Source organism: Somniosus microcephalus, chromosome 13, assembly GCF_052327205.1.
Source record: "Somniosus microcephalus isolate GS21.2 chromosome 13, FLI_Smic_1.0, whole genome shotgun sequence".
NCBI classification, from domain to species: domain Eukaryota; kingdom Metazoa; phylum Chordata; class Chondrichthyes; order Squaliformes; family Somniosidae; genus Somniosus; species Somniosus microcephalus.
In genome coordinates this window covers 91,208,888-91,221,961 of record NC_140999.1, presented here as the reverse complement: position 1 = coordinate 91,221,961, position 13,074 = coordinate 91,208,888, and the positions used below count along the sequence as shown (strand labels likewise).

The window sequence follows — 13,074 nt, the reverse complement described above, 5'->3', positions numbered from 1 at the left end:
CATTCCTATCTCTCGCTCTCGCATTCCTATCTCTCTCGCATTCCTATCTCTCTCTCTCGCATTCCTATCTCTCTCTCTCGCATTCCTATCTCTCGCTCTCGCATTCCTATCTCTCTCGCAATCCTATCTCTCTCTCTCATTCCTATCTCTCTCATTCCTATCTCTCTCTCTCATTCCTATCTCTCTCTTGCATTCCTATCTCTCTCTCTCGCATTCCTATCTCTCTCTTGCATTCCTATCTCTCTCTTGCATTCCTATCTCTACTCTCGCATTCCTATCTCTCTCTTGCATTCCTATCTCTCTCTCTCGCATTCCTATCTCTCTCTCTCTCGCATTCCTATCTCTCTCTCGCATTCCTATCTCTCTCATTCCTATCTCTCTCTCGCATTCCTATCTCTCTCTCTCGCATTCCTATCTCTCTCTCGCATTCCTATCTCTCTCTCTCATTCCTATCTCTCTCGCATTCCTATCTCTCTCTCTCGCATTCCTATCTCTCTCGCATTCCTAACTCTCTCGCATTCCTATCTCTCTCTCTCTGATTCCTATCTCTCTCTCTCGCGTTCCTATCTCTCTCTCTCGCATTCCTATCTCGCTCTCGCATTCCTATCTCGCTCTCGCATTCCTATCTCGCTCTCGCATTCCTATCTCGCTCTCGCATTCCTATCTCTCGCTCTCATTCCTATCTCTCTCGTATTCCTATCTCTCTCTCGCATTCCTATCTCTCTCTCGCATTCCCATCTCTCTCTCTCGCATTCCTATCTCTCTCATTCCTATCTCGCTCTCGCATTCCTATCTCTCTCTCGCATTCCTATCTCTCGCTCTCGCATTCCTATCTCTCTCGCATTCCTATCTCTCTCTCTCGCATTCCTATCTCTCTCTCTCGCATTCCTATCTCTCTCGCATTCCTATCTCTCTCACATTCGTATCTCTCTCTCGCATTCCTATCTCTCTCTCTCGCATTCCTATCTCTCTCTCTCTCGCATTCCTATCTCTCTCTCGCATTCCTATCTCTCTCTCGCATTCCTATCTCTCTCTCGCATTCCTATCTCTCTCTCGCATTCCTATCTCTCTCTCGCATTCCTATCTCTCTCTCTCTCATTCCTATCTCGCTCTCGCATTCCTATCTCTTTCTCATTCCTATCTCTCTCTCGCATTCCTATCTCTCTCTCGCATTCCTATCTCTCTCTCGCATTCTTATCTCTCTCTCGCATTCCTATCTCACTCTCGCATTCCTATCTCTCTCTCGCATTCCTATCTCTCTCTCTCTCTCATTCCTATCTCTCTCTCGCATTCCTATCTCTCTCTCGCATTCCTATCTCTCTCTCGCATTCTTATCTCTCTCTCGCATTCCTATCTCACTCTCGCATTCCTATCTCTCTCTCGCATTCCTATCTCTCTCTCTCTCTCATTCCTATCTCTCTCTCTCTCGCATTCCTATCTCTCTCTCTCTCGCATTCCTATCTCTCTCTCGCATTCCTATCTCTCTCTCGCATTCCTATCTTTCTCTCGCATTCCTGTCTCTCTCTCGCATTCCTGTCTCTCTCTCGCATTCCTGTCTCTCTCTCGCATTCCTACCTCTCTCTCTCTCGCGTTCCTATCTCTCTCTCTCGCGTTCCTATCTCTCTCTCTCGCGTTCCTATCTCTCTCTCTCGCGTTCCTATCTCTCTCTCTCGCATTCCTATCTCTCTCTCTCTCATTCCTATCTCTCTCTCTCGCATTCCTATCTCTCTCTCTCATTCCTATCTCACTCTCTCGCATTCCTATCTCTCTCTCGCATTCCTATCTCTCTCTCGCGCATTCCTATCTCTCTCTCTCGCATTCCTATCTCTGTCTCTCTCATTCCTATCTCACTCTCTCGCATTCCTATCTCTCTCGCATTCCTATCTCTCTCGCATTCCTATCTCTCTCTCTCATTCCTATCTCTCTCATTCCTAGCTCTCTCTCTCGCATTCCTATCTCTCTCTCTCGCATTCCTATCTCTCTCTCTTTCCTATCTCTCTCTCTCGCATTCCTATCTCTCGCATTCCTATCTCTCTCATTCCTATCTCTCTCTCGCATTCCTATCTCTCGCTCGCATTCCTATCTCTCTCTCGCATTCCTATCTCTCTCTCGCATTCCTATCTCTCTCGCATTCCTCTCTCTCTCGCATTTCTATCTCTCTCTCTCGCATTCCTGTCTCTCTCATTCCTATCTCTCTCTCGCATTCCTATCTCTCTCGCATTCCTATCTCTCTCGCATTCCTATCTCTCATTCCTATCTCTCTCTCGCATTCCTATCTCTCTCTCGCATTCCTATCTCTCTTGCATTCCTATCTCTCTCTCTCGCATTCCTATCTCTCTCTCTCTCATTCCTATCTCTCTCTCGCATTCCTATCTCTCTCTCGCATTCCTATCTCTCTCTCGCATTCCTATCTCTCTCTCGCATTCCTATCTCTCTCTCGCATTCCTATCTCTCTCTCGCATTCCTATCTCTCTCTCGCATTCCTATCTCTCTCTCGCATTCCTATCTCTCTCTCTCGCATTCCTATCTCTCGCATTCCTATCTCTCTCATTCCTATCTCTCTCTCGCATTCCTATCTCTCGCTCGCATTCCTATCTCTCTCTCTCGCATTCCTATCTCTCTCGCATTCCTATCTCTCTCTCTCGCATTCCTATCTCTCTCTCTCGCATTCCTATCTCGCTCTCGCATTCCTATCTCTCGCATTCCTATCTCTCGCTCTCGCATTCCTATCTCTCTCTCGCATTCCAATCTCTCTCGCATTCCTATCTCTCTCTCTCGCATTCCTATCTCTCTCTCGCATTCCTATCTCTCTCTCGCATTCCTATCTCTCGCTCTCATTCCTATCTCTCTCTCTCATTCCTATCTCGCTCTCGCATTCCTATCTCTCTCTCTCGCATTCCTATCTCGCTCTCGCATTCCTATCTCGCTCTCCCATTCCTATCTCGCTCTCGCATTCCTATCTCTCGCTCTCATTCCTATCTCTCTCGTATTCCTATCTCCCTCTCGCATTCCTATCTCTCGCATTCCTATCTCTCTCTCGCATTCCTATCTCTCGCATTCCTATCTCTCTCGCATTCCTATCTCTCTCGCATTCCTATCTCTCGCTCTCGCATTCCTATCTCTCTCTCGCATTCCTATCTCTCTCTCGCATTCCTATCTCTCGCATTCCTATCTCTCTCTCTCGCATTCCTATCTCTCTCTCTCGCATTCCTATCTCTCTCTCTCGCATTCCTATCTCTCTCTCTCTTGCATTCCTATCTCTCTCTCTCGCATTCCTATCTCTCTCGCATTCCTATCTCTCTCTCTCGCATTCCTATCTCTCTCTCGCATTCCTATCTCTCTCTCGCATTCCTATCTCTCTCTCGCATTCCTATCTCTCTCTCTCGCATTCCTATCTCTCTCTCGCATTCCTATCTCTCTCTCATTCCTATCTCTCTCTCTCGCATTCCTATCTCGCTCTCGCATTCCTATCTCTCTCTCTCGCATTCCTATCTCTCTCGCATTCCTATCTCTCTCTCTCTGATTCCTATCTCTCTCTCTCGCGTTCCTATCTCTCTCTCGCATTCCTATCTCGCTCTCTCATTCCTATCTCTCTCTCTCGCATTCCTATCTCTCTCGCATTCCTATCTCGCTCTCGCATTCCTATCTCTCGCATTCCTATCTCTCGCTCTCGCATTCCAATCTCTCTCGCATTCCAATCTCTCTCGCATTCCTATCTCTCTCTCTCGCATTCCTATCTCTCTCTCTCGCATTCCTATCTCTCTCTCTCGCATTCCTATCTCTCTCTCTCGCATTCCTATCTCTCTCTCTCGCATTCCTATCTCTCTCTCTCTTGCATTCCTATCTCTCTCTCTCGCATTCCTATCTCTCTCTCTCGCATTCCTATCTCTCTCTCTCGCATTCCTATCTCTCTCTCGCATTCCTATCTCTCTCTCTCGCATTCCTATCTCTCTCTCGCATTCCTATCTCTCTCTCTCATTCCTATCTCTCTCTCTCGCATTCCTATCTCGCTCTCGCATTCCTATCTCTCTCTCTCGCATTCCTATCTCTCTCGCATTCCTATCTCTCTCGCATTCCTATCTCTCTCTCTCTGATTCCTATCTCTCTCTCTCGCGTTCCTATCTCTCTCTCTCGCGTTCCTATCTCGCTCTCGCATTCCTATCTCGCTCTCTCATTCCTATCTCTCTCTCTCGCATTCCTATCTCTCTCTCTCATTCCTATCTCTCTCTCTCGCATTCCTATCTCTCTCTCTCTCATTCCTATCTCTCTCTCGCATTCCTATCTCTCTTTCTCGCATTCCTATCTCTCTCGCATTCCTATCTCTCTCTCTCGCATTCCTATCTCTCTCTCTCGCATTCCTATCTCTCTCTCGCATTCCTATCTCTCTCGCATTCCTATCTCGCTCTCGCATTCCAACTCTCTCGCATTCCTATCTCTCTCTCATTCCTATCTCTCTCGCATTCCTATCTCTCTCTCACATTGCTATCTCTCTCTCTCGCATTCCTATCTCGCTCTCGCATTCCTATCTCTCTCTCTCGCATTCCTATCTCTCTCTCTCGCATTCCTATCTCTCTCGCATTCCTATCTCTCTCGCATTCCTATCTCTCGCTCTCGCATTCCTATATCTCTCGCTCTCGCATTCCTATATCTCTCGCTCTCTCGCATTCCTATATCTCTCGCTCTCTCGCATTCCTATATCTCTCGCTCTCGCATTCCTATATCTGTCGCTCTCGCATTCCTATATCTCTCGCTCTCGCATTCCTATATCTCTTGCTCTCTCGCATTCCTCTCTCTGTCTTTCTCTCTGCACTATGTACAATCCAGGCATTCCATAATGTTTTGCATTCTCCCTGACTCACGCTTTCTTAGAATTTATCACTTGTCTTATTGTTTCTTTAAAATTTTGTATTTTTTGATGATCATTTACCAAGATGAAGGATGTCAAAGGTGGAGAATCAAACACTTCAGTTTGAGCACTTCCATGTCAGCAGCGAGCATCCCGAGGAAGTGTAGCGCAAGTTAGATGTGAAGTAAAGCTCTCTGAAACGCCTTATCAAGCACTCCTGGTTAGGCCCACGATCGTTCCCTCTACCCCCCCCCTCAAGAAAATTGCCAAGCTAATTGTAGTACAAAAACAGGGAGCATCTGTGGAGAATGGAATAAAGTTAACCTTCTAGGTATGGCCCTTCATCTCCACAGAACGATATTTGAGATGATCGGTTCATCTGCACTATCTTCCAGTTGTGAAATAAGTATAAATGTCCTGCAGCTGACCTCATAACAGATCTATGACTTTGTCGACTATTTGATACCTGGCCACTTTCACCTGCATAAATAGCACATCTAAAGCACGTCTTAGATCTCACTGTGGATCCTTGCCCAATGGATGGAGCCTGTTTTCAGGCCTCTCCAAATGATGTTTGAGTTAACTGTAAGGAAATGTGCGCAGGTTTATTTTATTTTACCACTCTCCTTATGGGCGTTACCTCACCTCATCAAAGGGCCATGCCACCACCTGTTGATCTAGCCTCTTTCAACTTGCTTCTTCTTTACACAATCTTAATTCTCTCCTGCTGATTTGTACAGAAATAAATGTAATCAAAACCTTCACTGCAAATCCATGCGTATAAAGTTGCAAACTCTTTTATCCGGTGAGATCAATGGGGCTGAAAATCCCCAGCCCTTCTGCCCCACTCCCACCACGACTCCTGTGGAAGGGCGATCTGATTGCTGGGTTCGCTAGCCTTTTTCAGCCACTAGGGGGTTTTCTTTTAAGAAAAAGCTTGGTTGTCACTCTGTCACTTCAAGCAGCTGACTCATGCTGGGGTACAGCTCCACGGGTACTGCCTCTCCCCAAACCTCAGCCACGCGCCCATTCTTCCTGAGTGTCAGCAGGTTATCTGACTATAACAGCCATTCTAGTGCAGTACAGTCCTTACCACATATATGTTCCTGCAGGATTGGGGGCCCTGGCTGGTTTTCCCTCCCTTGCCTCAGTACACTGAAAGTAATTGTGCCACCTTCAGCACATCCCGGTTAATATCAGCTACCTCCGCACAGAACAGAGATTTGAACTGGGACCTGCCTGATCTGTATACCTCAGTACTGTATCAGTGAGCCATTGGATGGGGTGCTCTCCTCCCTGTTTTCCATCTGCAACTTGTAACTTATTGAAACCAATGCATTACCAATACCTAGACCCAACCATCTTCAGCTGCTTCATCAATGACCCTCCCTGCAACATAAGGTCAGAAGTGGGGATGTTCGCTCATGACTGCACACTGTTCAGTGCCATTCGCAACTCCTCAGATAATGAAGCAGTCCATGCCTGCATACAGCAAGACCTGGACGACATTCAGACTTGGGCTGATAAGTGGCAGGTAACATTTTTGTGCCACACAAGTGGCAGGCAATGACTATCTCCAACAAGCGATCGTCTAACCACCGCCCCTTGACATTCAACGGCATTACCATCGCCAAATACCCAACCATCAACATCCTGGGGGTCACCATTGACCAGAAACTTAACTGGACCAGCCACATAAATTCTGTGGCAACAAGAGCAGGTCAGAGGCTAGGTATTCTGCGGCGAGTGTCTCACCTCCTGACTCCCCAAAGCCTTTCCACCATCTACAAGGCACAAGTAAGGAGTATGATGGAATATTCTCCACTTGCCTGGATGAGTGCAGCTCCAACAACACTCAAGAAACTCGACACCATCCAGGACAAAGCAGCCCACTTGATTGGCATCCCATCCACCACCTTAAACATTCACTCCCTCCACAACCGGCGTACCGTGGCTGCAGTATGTACCATCTACAAGATGCACTGCAGCAACTCGCCAAGGCTTCTTCGGCAGCATCTCCCAAACCTGCGACCTCTACCACCTAGAATGACAAGGGCAGCAAACGCATGGGAACACCACCACCTCCAAGTTCCTCTCCAAGTCACACACCACCCTGACTTAGAAGTATATCGCCGATCCTTCATCGTCGCTGGGGCAAAATCCTGGAAGTCCCTCCCTAACAGCACTGTGGGAGTACCATCACCACATGGACTGCAGCAGTTCAAGAAGGCGGCTCATCATCTCCTTCTCGAGGGCAATTAGGGGGTGGGCAATAAATGCTGGCCTTGCCAGTGACACCCACATCCCAGGAACAAATTTTTTAAAAACCCGGTGTGCCCATATCAATACCCGGTGGGCCCATATCAATACCCGGTGTAGTAATGTTAGTGACTGGGGTACAGATATGAATGGTAAAATTTTAATTGGGATGCAGGAACAGAGAGACATACATACAAAATTGTCAGGCTGGAAAAGACCAGCTGGTCCATCAAGTCTGCCCGATACTGGAGCATCATGACCAGACACTTCCTACCCTCCTGCAGCCATGTAATCTCCTTAGAGAGGCAAAAAAAGAGAAAAACCCAGGGCCACGAAGGGGGAAAAAAACGCTGGAAAATTCCTCTCCGACCTGAGGGTGTACGTACAGAAATCTTTGAAGTCATATGGGATACTGGGCTTTATAAATAGAAGCATAGAAAAGCAAGGAAGTTATCCAAAATACATTTATAAATCACTGGTTAAGCATCAATTTTGAAGTATTGTGACCAATTCTGGGCACCACACTTTAGGAAAGGTGTCAAGGTCTTGGAGAGGGTGCAGAGGAGATTTACTGGTCTGATACCAGGGATGAGAGACTTCAGTTATGTGGAGAGACTGGAGAAGCTGTGGTTGTTCTCCTTAGAGCAGAGAAGGTTATCACAGAAACCCCACAGTGCAGATAGAGGCCATTTTGGCCCATCGAGCCTGCACCGACACATATTCCACCCGATCCCCGTAACCCCTACACCAACACATATCCCACCCTATCCCCGTAACCCCACGTATTTAATCCCCCTAACACTAAGGGTCAATTTATCATAGCCAATCAACCTAACCCGCACATCTTTGGACTGTGGGAGGAAACCGGAGCACCCGGAGGAAACCCACGCAAACACGGGGAGAATGTGCAAACTCCACACAGACAGTCACCCGAGGCTGGATTCGAACCCGGGTCCCTGGCGCTGTGAGGCAACAGTGCTAACCACTATGCCACCGTGCCTTATGAGGACATTTATTAGGTGTTCAAAATTATATGGGGTTTTGATAGGGTAAATAAGGAGAAACTGTTTCCAGTGGTAGGAGGGTCAGTAACCAGAGGACACAGATTTAAGATAATTGGTATAAGAACCAGAGGGGAGATGAGCAGAATTTTTTTTACGCAGCGAGTTGTTGTGATCTGGAATGCACTGCCTAAAAGGTTTCAGGAAGCAGATTCAATAGTAACTTTCAAAAGGTAATTGGATAAATACTGGAAAGGGAATAACAAATTACAGAGCTATGGGGAAAAAAGCAGGGAAGTGGGACTAATTGGATTGCTCTTTCAAGGAGCTGCCACAGGCACAATGGGCACCCTCTGATCATCAGCCATGTGACAGCATAGGCACGGAGTATTTCACCATAGAGGGCACAGTAAACCTGTCAATTGCCTGGCCCGGCTACTCATGGGATAAGCTGGCTGAGTTATCGGGGAGCCGATTGTTTGTTTTATCTCTTGAGTTGGTTGTTCAAGGCTTGAGTTACTTCAGCTGTTGGCTTGTTCCATTTGCCTTACCTGTGGCTTTGGCTGCGGCCAGCCATAACAGTGGGATATGTCACTGTTCTGGTCTAAATTGACACACTTCCAATCCTTCTACAGCCAGAGTAGGAGCCGCTAGTCCACTAACTCATCATCAGTTAACTAAGGCATGTGATGTTGCTGAAAGCAAACTCCTTTGCGGGTGAGGAAGCTACGAAGCAAGGGGATGGAGTGAAAGGAGAGGGAATCCCCTTCCGTAATAACGGGCTGCAGTCATTTCATTTGCTGACTATAACATCCTCTGAGCTTCTGAATTTTGGAAAGCAGAACAGGATAGAATACCAAGAATTTAAAAAGTTTGATAACTGGAGGGAGATGAGCAGGTGGAGCAGATAAATGTGGTACTTACTAATTCTTGGTGACTCGAGGTTAGTTCATTTGCTGATGTAGACAAGCCAAAATCAATTGTTAAACTATCTCAACAATCTACTGTTGAAGCCCTGGAAACAAGGATCCAGTGCAGAGTATCATCCTACTTTACGGGTATTCCCAGCTCACTACCTGAAGCCTCCTCTTCAATCTGACAGTCAAATTACTGCAAATTCCTTTCCCAGGGAAAGAATTCTTTTGAGGCAACAGGTGAGAATGTGTCAAGATACACCACCAACAATATCTAGAGCCAATCCCAAACATGATACCAAGGCTCCTGTGATGCTGACAGATTTCCACCTTGTAGAACAGCTAGATGTTAAATCCTACATTGTACTCCGAATGTACCGGAAATGTTGTACTGACAAATCCCTTCTGACTACCACATAACCTGTTGGAAGATATTGATTACTGACCAATCCAAATTAGTCAACAGCAGATACACGTCCAGCAATGAGTGAAGGGCAGCTGAACAGACCTGAGGTGGATGCAGCATTATATCACTAACACTGCTTTATTTAAGGTTAAATATTGGCAATTACGGTAAAGTCATCTGATCCTTAACAATTGACTGAATCTAAACCATCGTAAGCCTATTTCACAATGACATAGCATTAGTTGGGTGTTTCTTAGTGATAGGATAAGAGTTATAGTCAATGTCCAAGATTACGATCCAGTTTTAGTGAGTTTAAGTTCAAACTCTTATATTCAGTGCATCACTACTAAGCCTCTAGTATTAAGGCTGCCTCCTGTTGATGTGAGTATAAAAACCATTGAATGAAAAGCAAAATACTGCAGAAGCTGGAAAATTGAAATAAAACCAGGAATTGCTGAAAACACTCCGGGTCAGGCAGGACCTGTGGAGAGAGGAAGGCAGGGTTACCGTTTCAGGTCGATGACCATTCATCAGAACCCCATTGAACCTCTCACATGCGTAGCAGGCCAGTAATAGTCTCGGGCAGTGCTGTTCTCCTCCTTGACGCTCTGGGACCTTTTAACTGAACCATTATTGTCACCTTTCTTTAACCTTCCTTCTTCTTAACTTCGCTAAACCTTCCCCATCGGTGGTTATATGTTGCTTAAAACTCACGGTGCTAACACACTGTCTCAGGGATAAGACTATCTGGTCTATCACTTTTATCCAAGGCTGCTTGATCCAAAGAAGATGTGCCTTTCTTTGTTTAGTCAATTTCACCTGCTTCTCTCTGTAGTGAGCTGCCATTCATCTGAAGCACTAGAAACACACAAGGTAACAGATGAGCCCCTTTGTCAGACACCCCTATTTTACACCTTTCCCGTCAAGACAGGCTGCCTGGATGCAAAAGAAGCCGAATGTGTGGAGAGTGAGTGATTACAAGCAGTCCCCCTCTTGTTAAGCAGTTCAGATCAGCTTTGCCTCCATCGGCATGAAACTGACGATCCACCTGCTCTGAACATTTCCAGAGTGAATTCCACCCCTTCTATAAACGTTCAGCAACAACTTTTTTTGTGTGGAGCTCGAACAAACAAGATAGAATGATAGATTATCCAACTTGGGTCATATTAGATTCTACACCTGGGGTATGCTGATCCTAATTATTCGATTGAAAATCAGCCTCCACCTACAGAGCTTCCTTGCAGCTTACCTCTTACCTTTGACCTGCTGGGGCTCCACTGTACTTCGGGCCGAATGCTGCATTCTTTAGGACTGGAAGTCTGAGATGGACTGCATTTACATAGTGAGAGAGGGTTTGTGCAGTGAGTGAGTGAGTTTACAACAGCAACTTGCAGTTATATAGTGCCTTTAATGTATAAAACGTCCCAAGGCGCTTGACAGATGCGTAATCAGACCAAAATTGACACCGAGCTAAAGAAGGAAACATTAGGTCAAAGAGATAGATTTTAAGGAGTGTCAAAATGGAGGAGAGAGAGGTGGAGAGTCAGAGATTTGGAGAAGGAATTTCAGAGCTTAGGACCTCGGCAACTAAAGACAAGGCCGCCAGTGGAAGGGCGAAGGAAGTCGGGGATGTGCTAGAGTCCAGAGTTGGAGGAGTGCAGAGGTCTCAGAGGGTTGATGGGCTGGAGGAGGTTACAAGGTTGAGAATTTTAAAATCGATGCGTTGGTGGACCGGGAGCCACTGAAGGTCTGCGCGGACGGGGGTAATAGTTTGCAGGGAGAGAGGGGTCAAGGATCAGTTTGCACAGTGAGGGAGGGTTTGCACAGTGAGGGGAGAGGTTTACGCAGTTAGAGGGGGTCATATCCCTGGGTTTGTGCTGTGCGTTAGGGTTAGATCCCTGGGTTTGTGCTGTGCGTTAGGGTTAGATCCTTGGGTTTGTGCTGTGCGTTAGGGTTAGATCCTTGGGTTTGTGCTGTGCGTTAGGGTCAGACCCCTAGGCTTGTGCTGCAAGTGTTAGATCGCTGTGTTTGCTGAAAATGAAGTGATTGTGCTGTGGGTAAGTGTCCTATGATTGTTCCACACTGCGAGGGACCATGTCCTCTGTGTGTTGTGCCTTTTGTGTACACCTGTCTGTAGAGCTGATGCTGAACAGTGTGAAAGCTGCTGCTTGTTTTCTCCTTTACAGCTCATTCTTGACTTTCTCACCAGTCAGCGGCTCCTTTGAAGCAAACCCTCCGTTTGGTGAAGAGCTGATGGACACTATGGTCACACATATGGAGGTGAGGGTCTGAGGTGTTATCCTGCACTGGCAAAATAGACCGAGTGCAGGACAAGGCTTGTATCAATGCTCAGTTAAAGTGTTTTGTTTAAAGGAACAAGAACTTTAATATTGAGGTGTATGGCCACAGATCTGATAATATCATTGGGCAAAATTAATGATTTCTATTTGGATGTCAGATTATGAGGAGAATATTATTTCCTTGATTTTCATTGTGAACTTTGCCTTTGGTCAGGCTTTACCTTACAGTGTAATGAATGTATGTACTTAGGGTGAGAAAAGACCATTGGGCTCATACGCAATTGCTCCACTTCTTCCTGGACTCAGAGTCCAGTTACCAATTGAGGAAACCTCTTGTCAAAAATCCCTCTCCAGCCCATGTAAGGCAGTCGGGCAAGCCCCAGGATGCCCCAACCTCTTGATTTTTACCCCAAAATCCTTCTGCTCTGATCTCATAGTTTTCCAGAAATCTGCCGAACGCCATCTTGAAGGGAGTCAGTCCTCACTATCATGCTGTTTCACGGAGACCACACTCTGAGAAAAATAAACCTCTCACATCCAACCTCACTCTCTGATTCCTCAATTTAAATGGGTGATCGCAAGTTCTTCCCAGCCCCAACAGCTCAAATAACCTGTCCACGTGTATGCTATTTATGCCCGAAATAATTTTGCAGACCTGAATCAGAACTCTTCTAAGTGAATTGACACCCAAGGCACGAAGCCTATCTCTATAGCTCAGTGTACTTAGGCTGGAATCATCATTGTTGCCCTTCTCTGTACCATGTCAAGAGCCAAGACGTCATGCTTGAGGTTGGAAGGGCTTGAATCGTTGAGTTCTAAAAATGGCATCTATATTTACATATAAAACATTAAACGTGTATGACTGCCATCAGTATGCATTAACCAGTGACATACTGTAACAGTGATTGTGCCACTTGCTCTCGTGGATCAATTGAGAATTACACAACATGACTGATGTGAGAGAGCCCTGAGACATTGGGTGTACTGGGCATGGGGCCAGATATTGCAGATTACTTCTGCAATCCCCAAGACTTACTTATTTGAGATAGAGACTGGATTCTTAATAAGAAAAAGCCTAGCTTTCAATGTTGAATACTTTGAAAAGTTAGCAGGAGCAGAGGGGCTGAACACTAGTAATTGTCCCTGGACCACCAGAGACTAAATCACCTTGTCTTCATTTAAAATCGCAAGGCTTTCCAAGATTCAAAAAAGGGGAAAACTTCTTTCCCAGCCAACAATGGCCAAGTTGCAAACTTTAGCTGCAACAATTACTGTTAATTCTGTGAATGCATTAGGAAAATAGAAGAAGGAGGAGACCATTCAGCCGCTCGAGCTTGTTCCGCCAGTC

At 46.2% G+C, this 13,074-nt stretch overlaps 1 protein-coding gene across 4 annotated transcripts in view; it reads left to right on the top strand.

Annotated features, from left to right (window-relative positions):
- Positions 1–13,074, top strand: part of pcif1 (phosphorylated CTD interacting factor 1) — a 348,501-nt gene that overhangs the window by 316,175 nt on the left and 19,252 nt on the right. For all 4 annotated transcript variants that reach the window (XM_086005128.1, XM_086005129.1, XM_086005131.1 and 1 more), the window contains one exon: positions 11,613–11,706. In XM_086005128.1, coding sequence (XP_085861254.1) covers positions 11,613–11,706 — 94 coding nt within the window. The remainder of the gene's footprint in view (positions 1–11,612; positions 11,707–13,074) is intronic.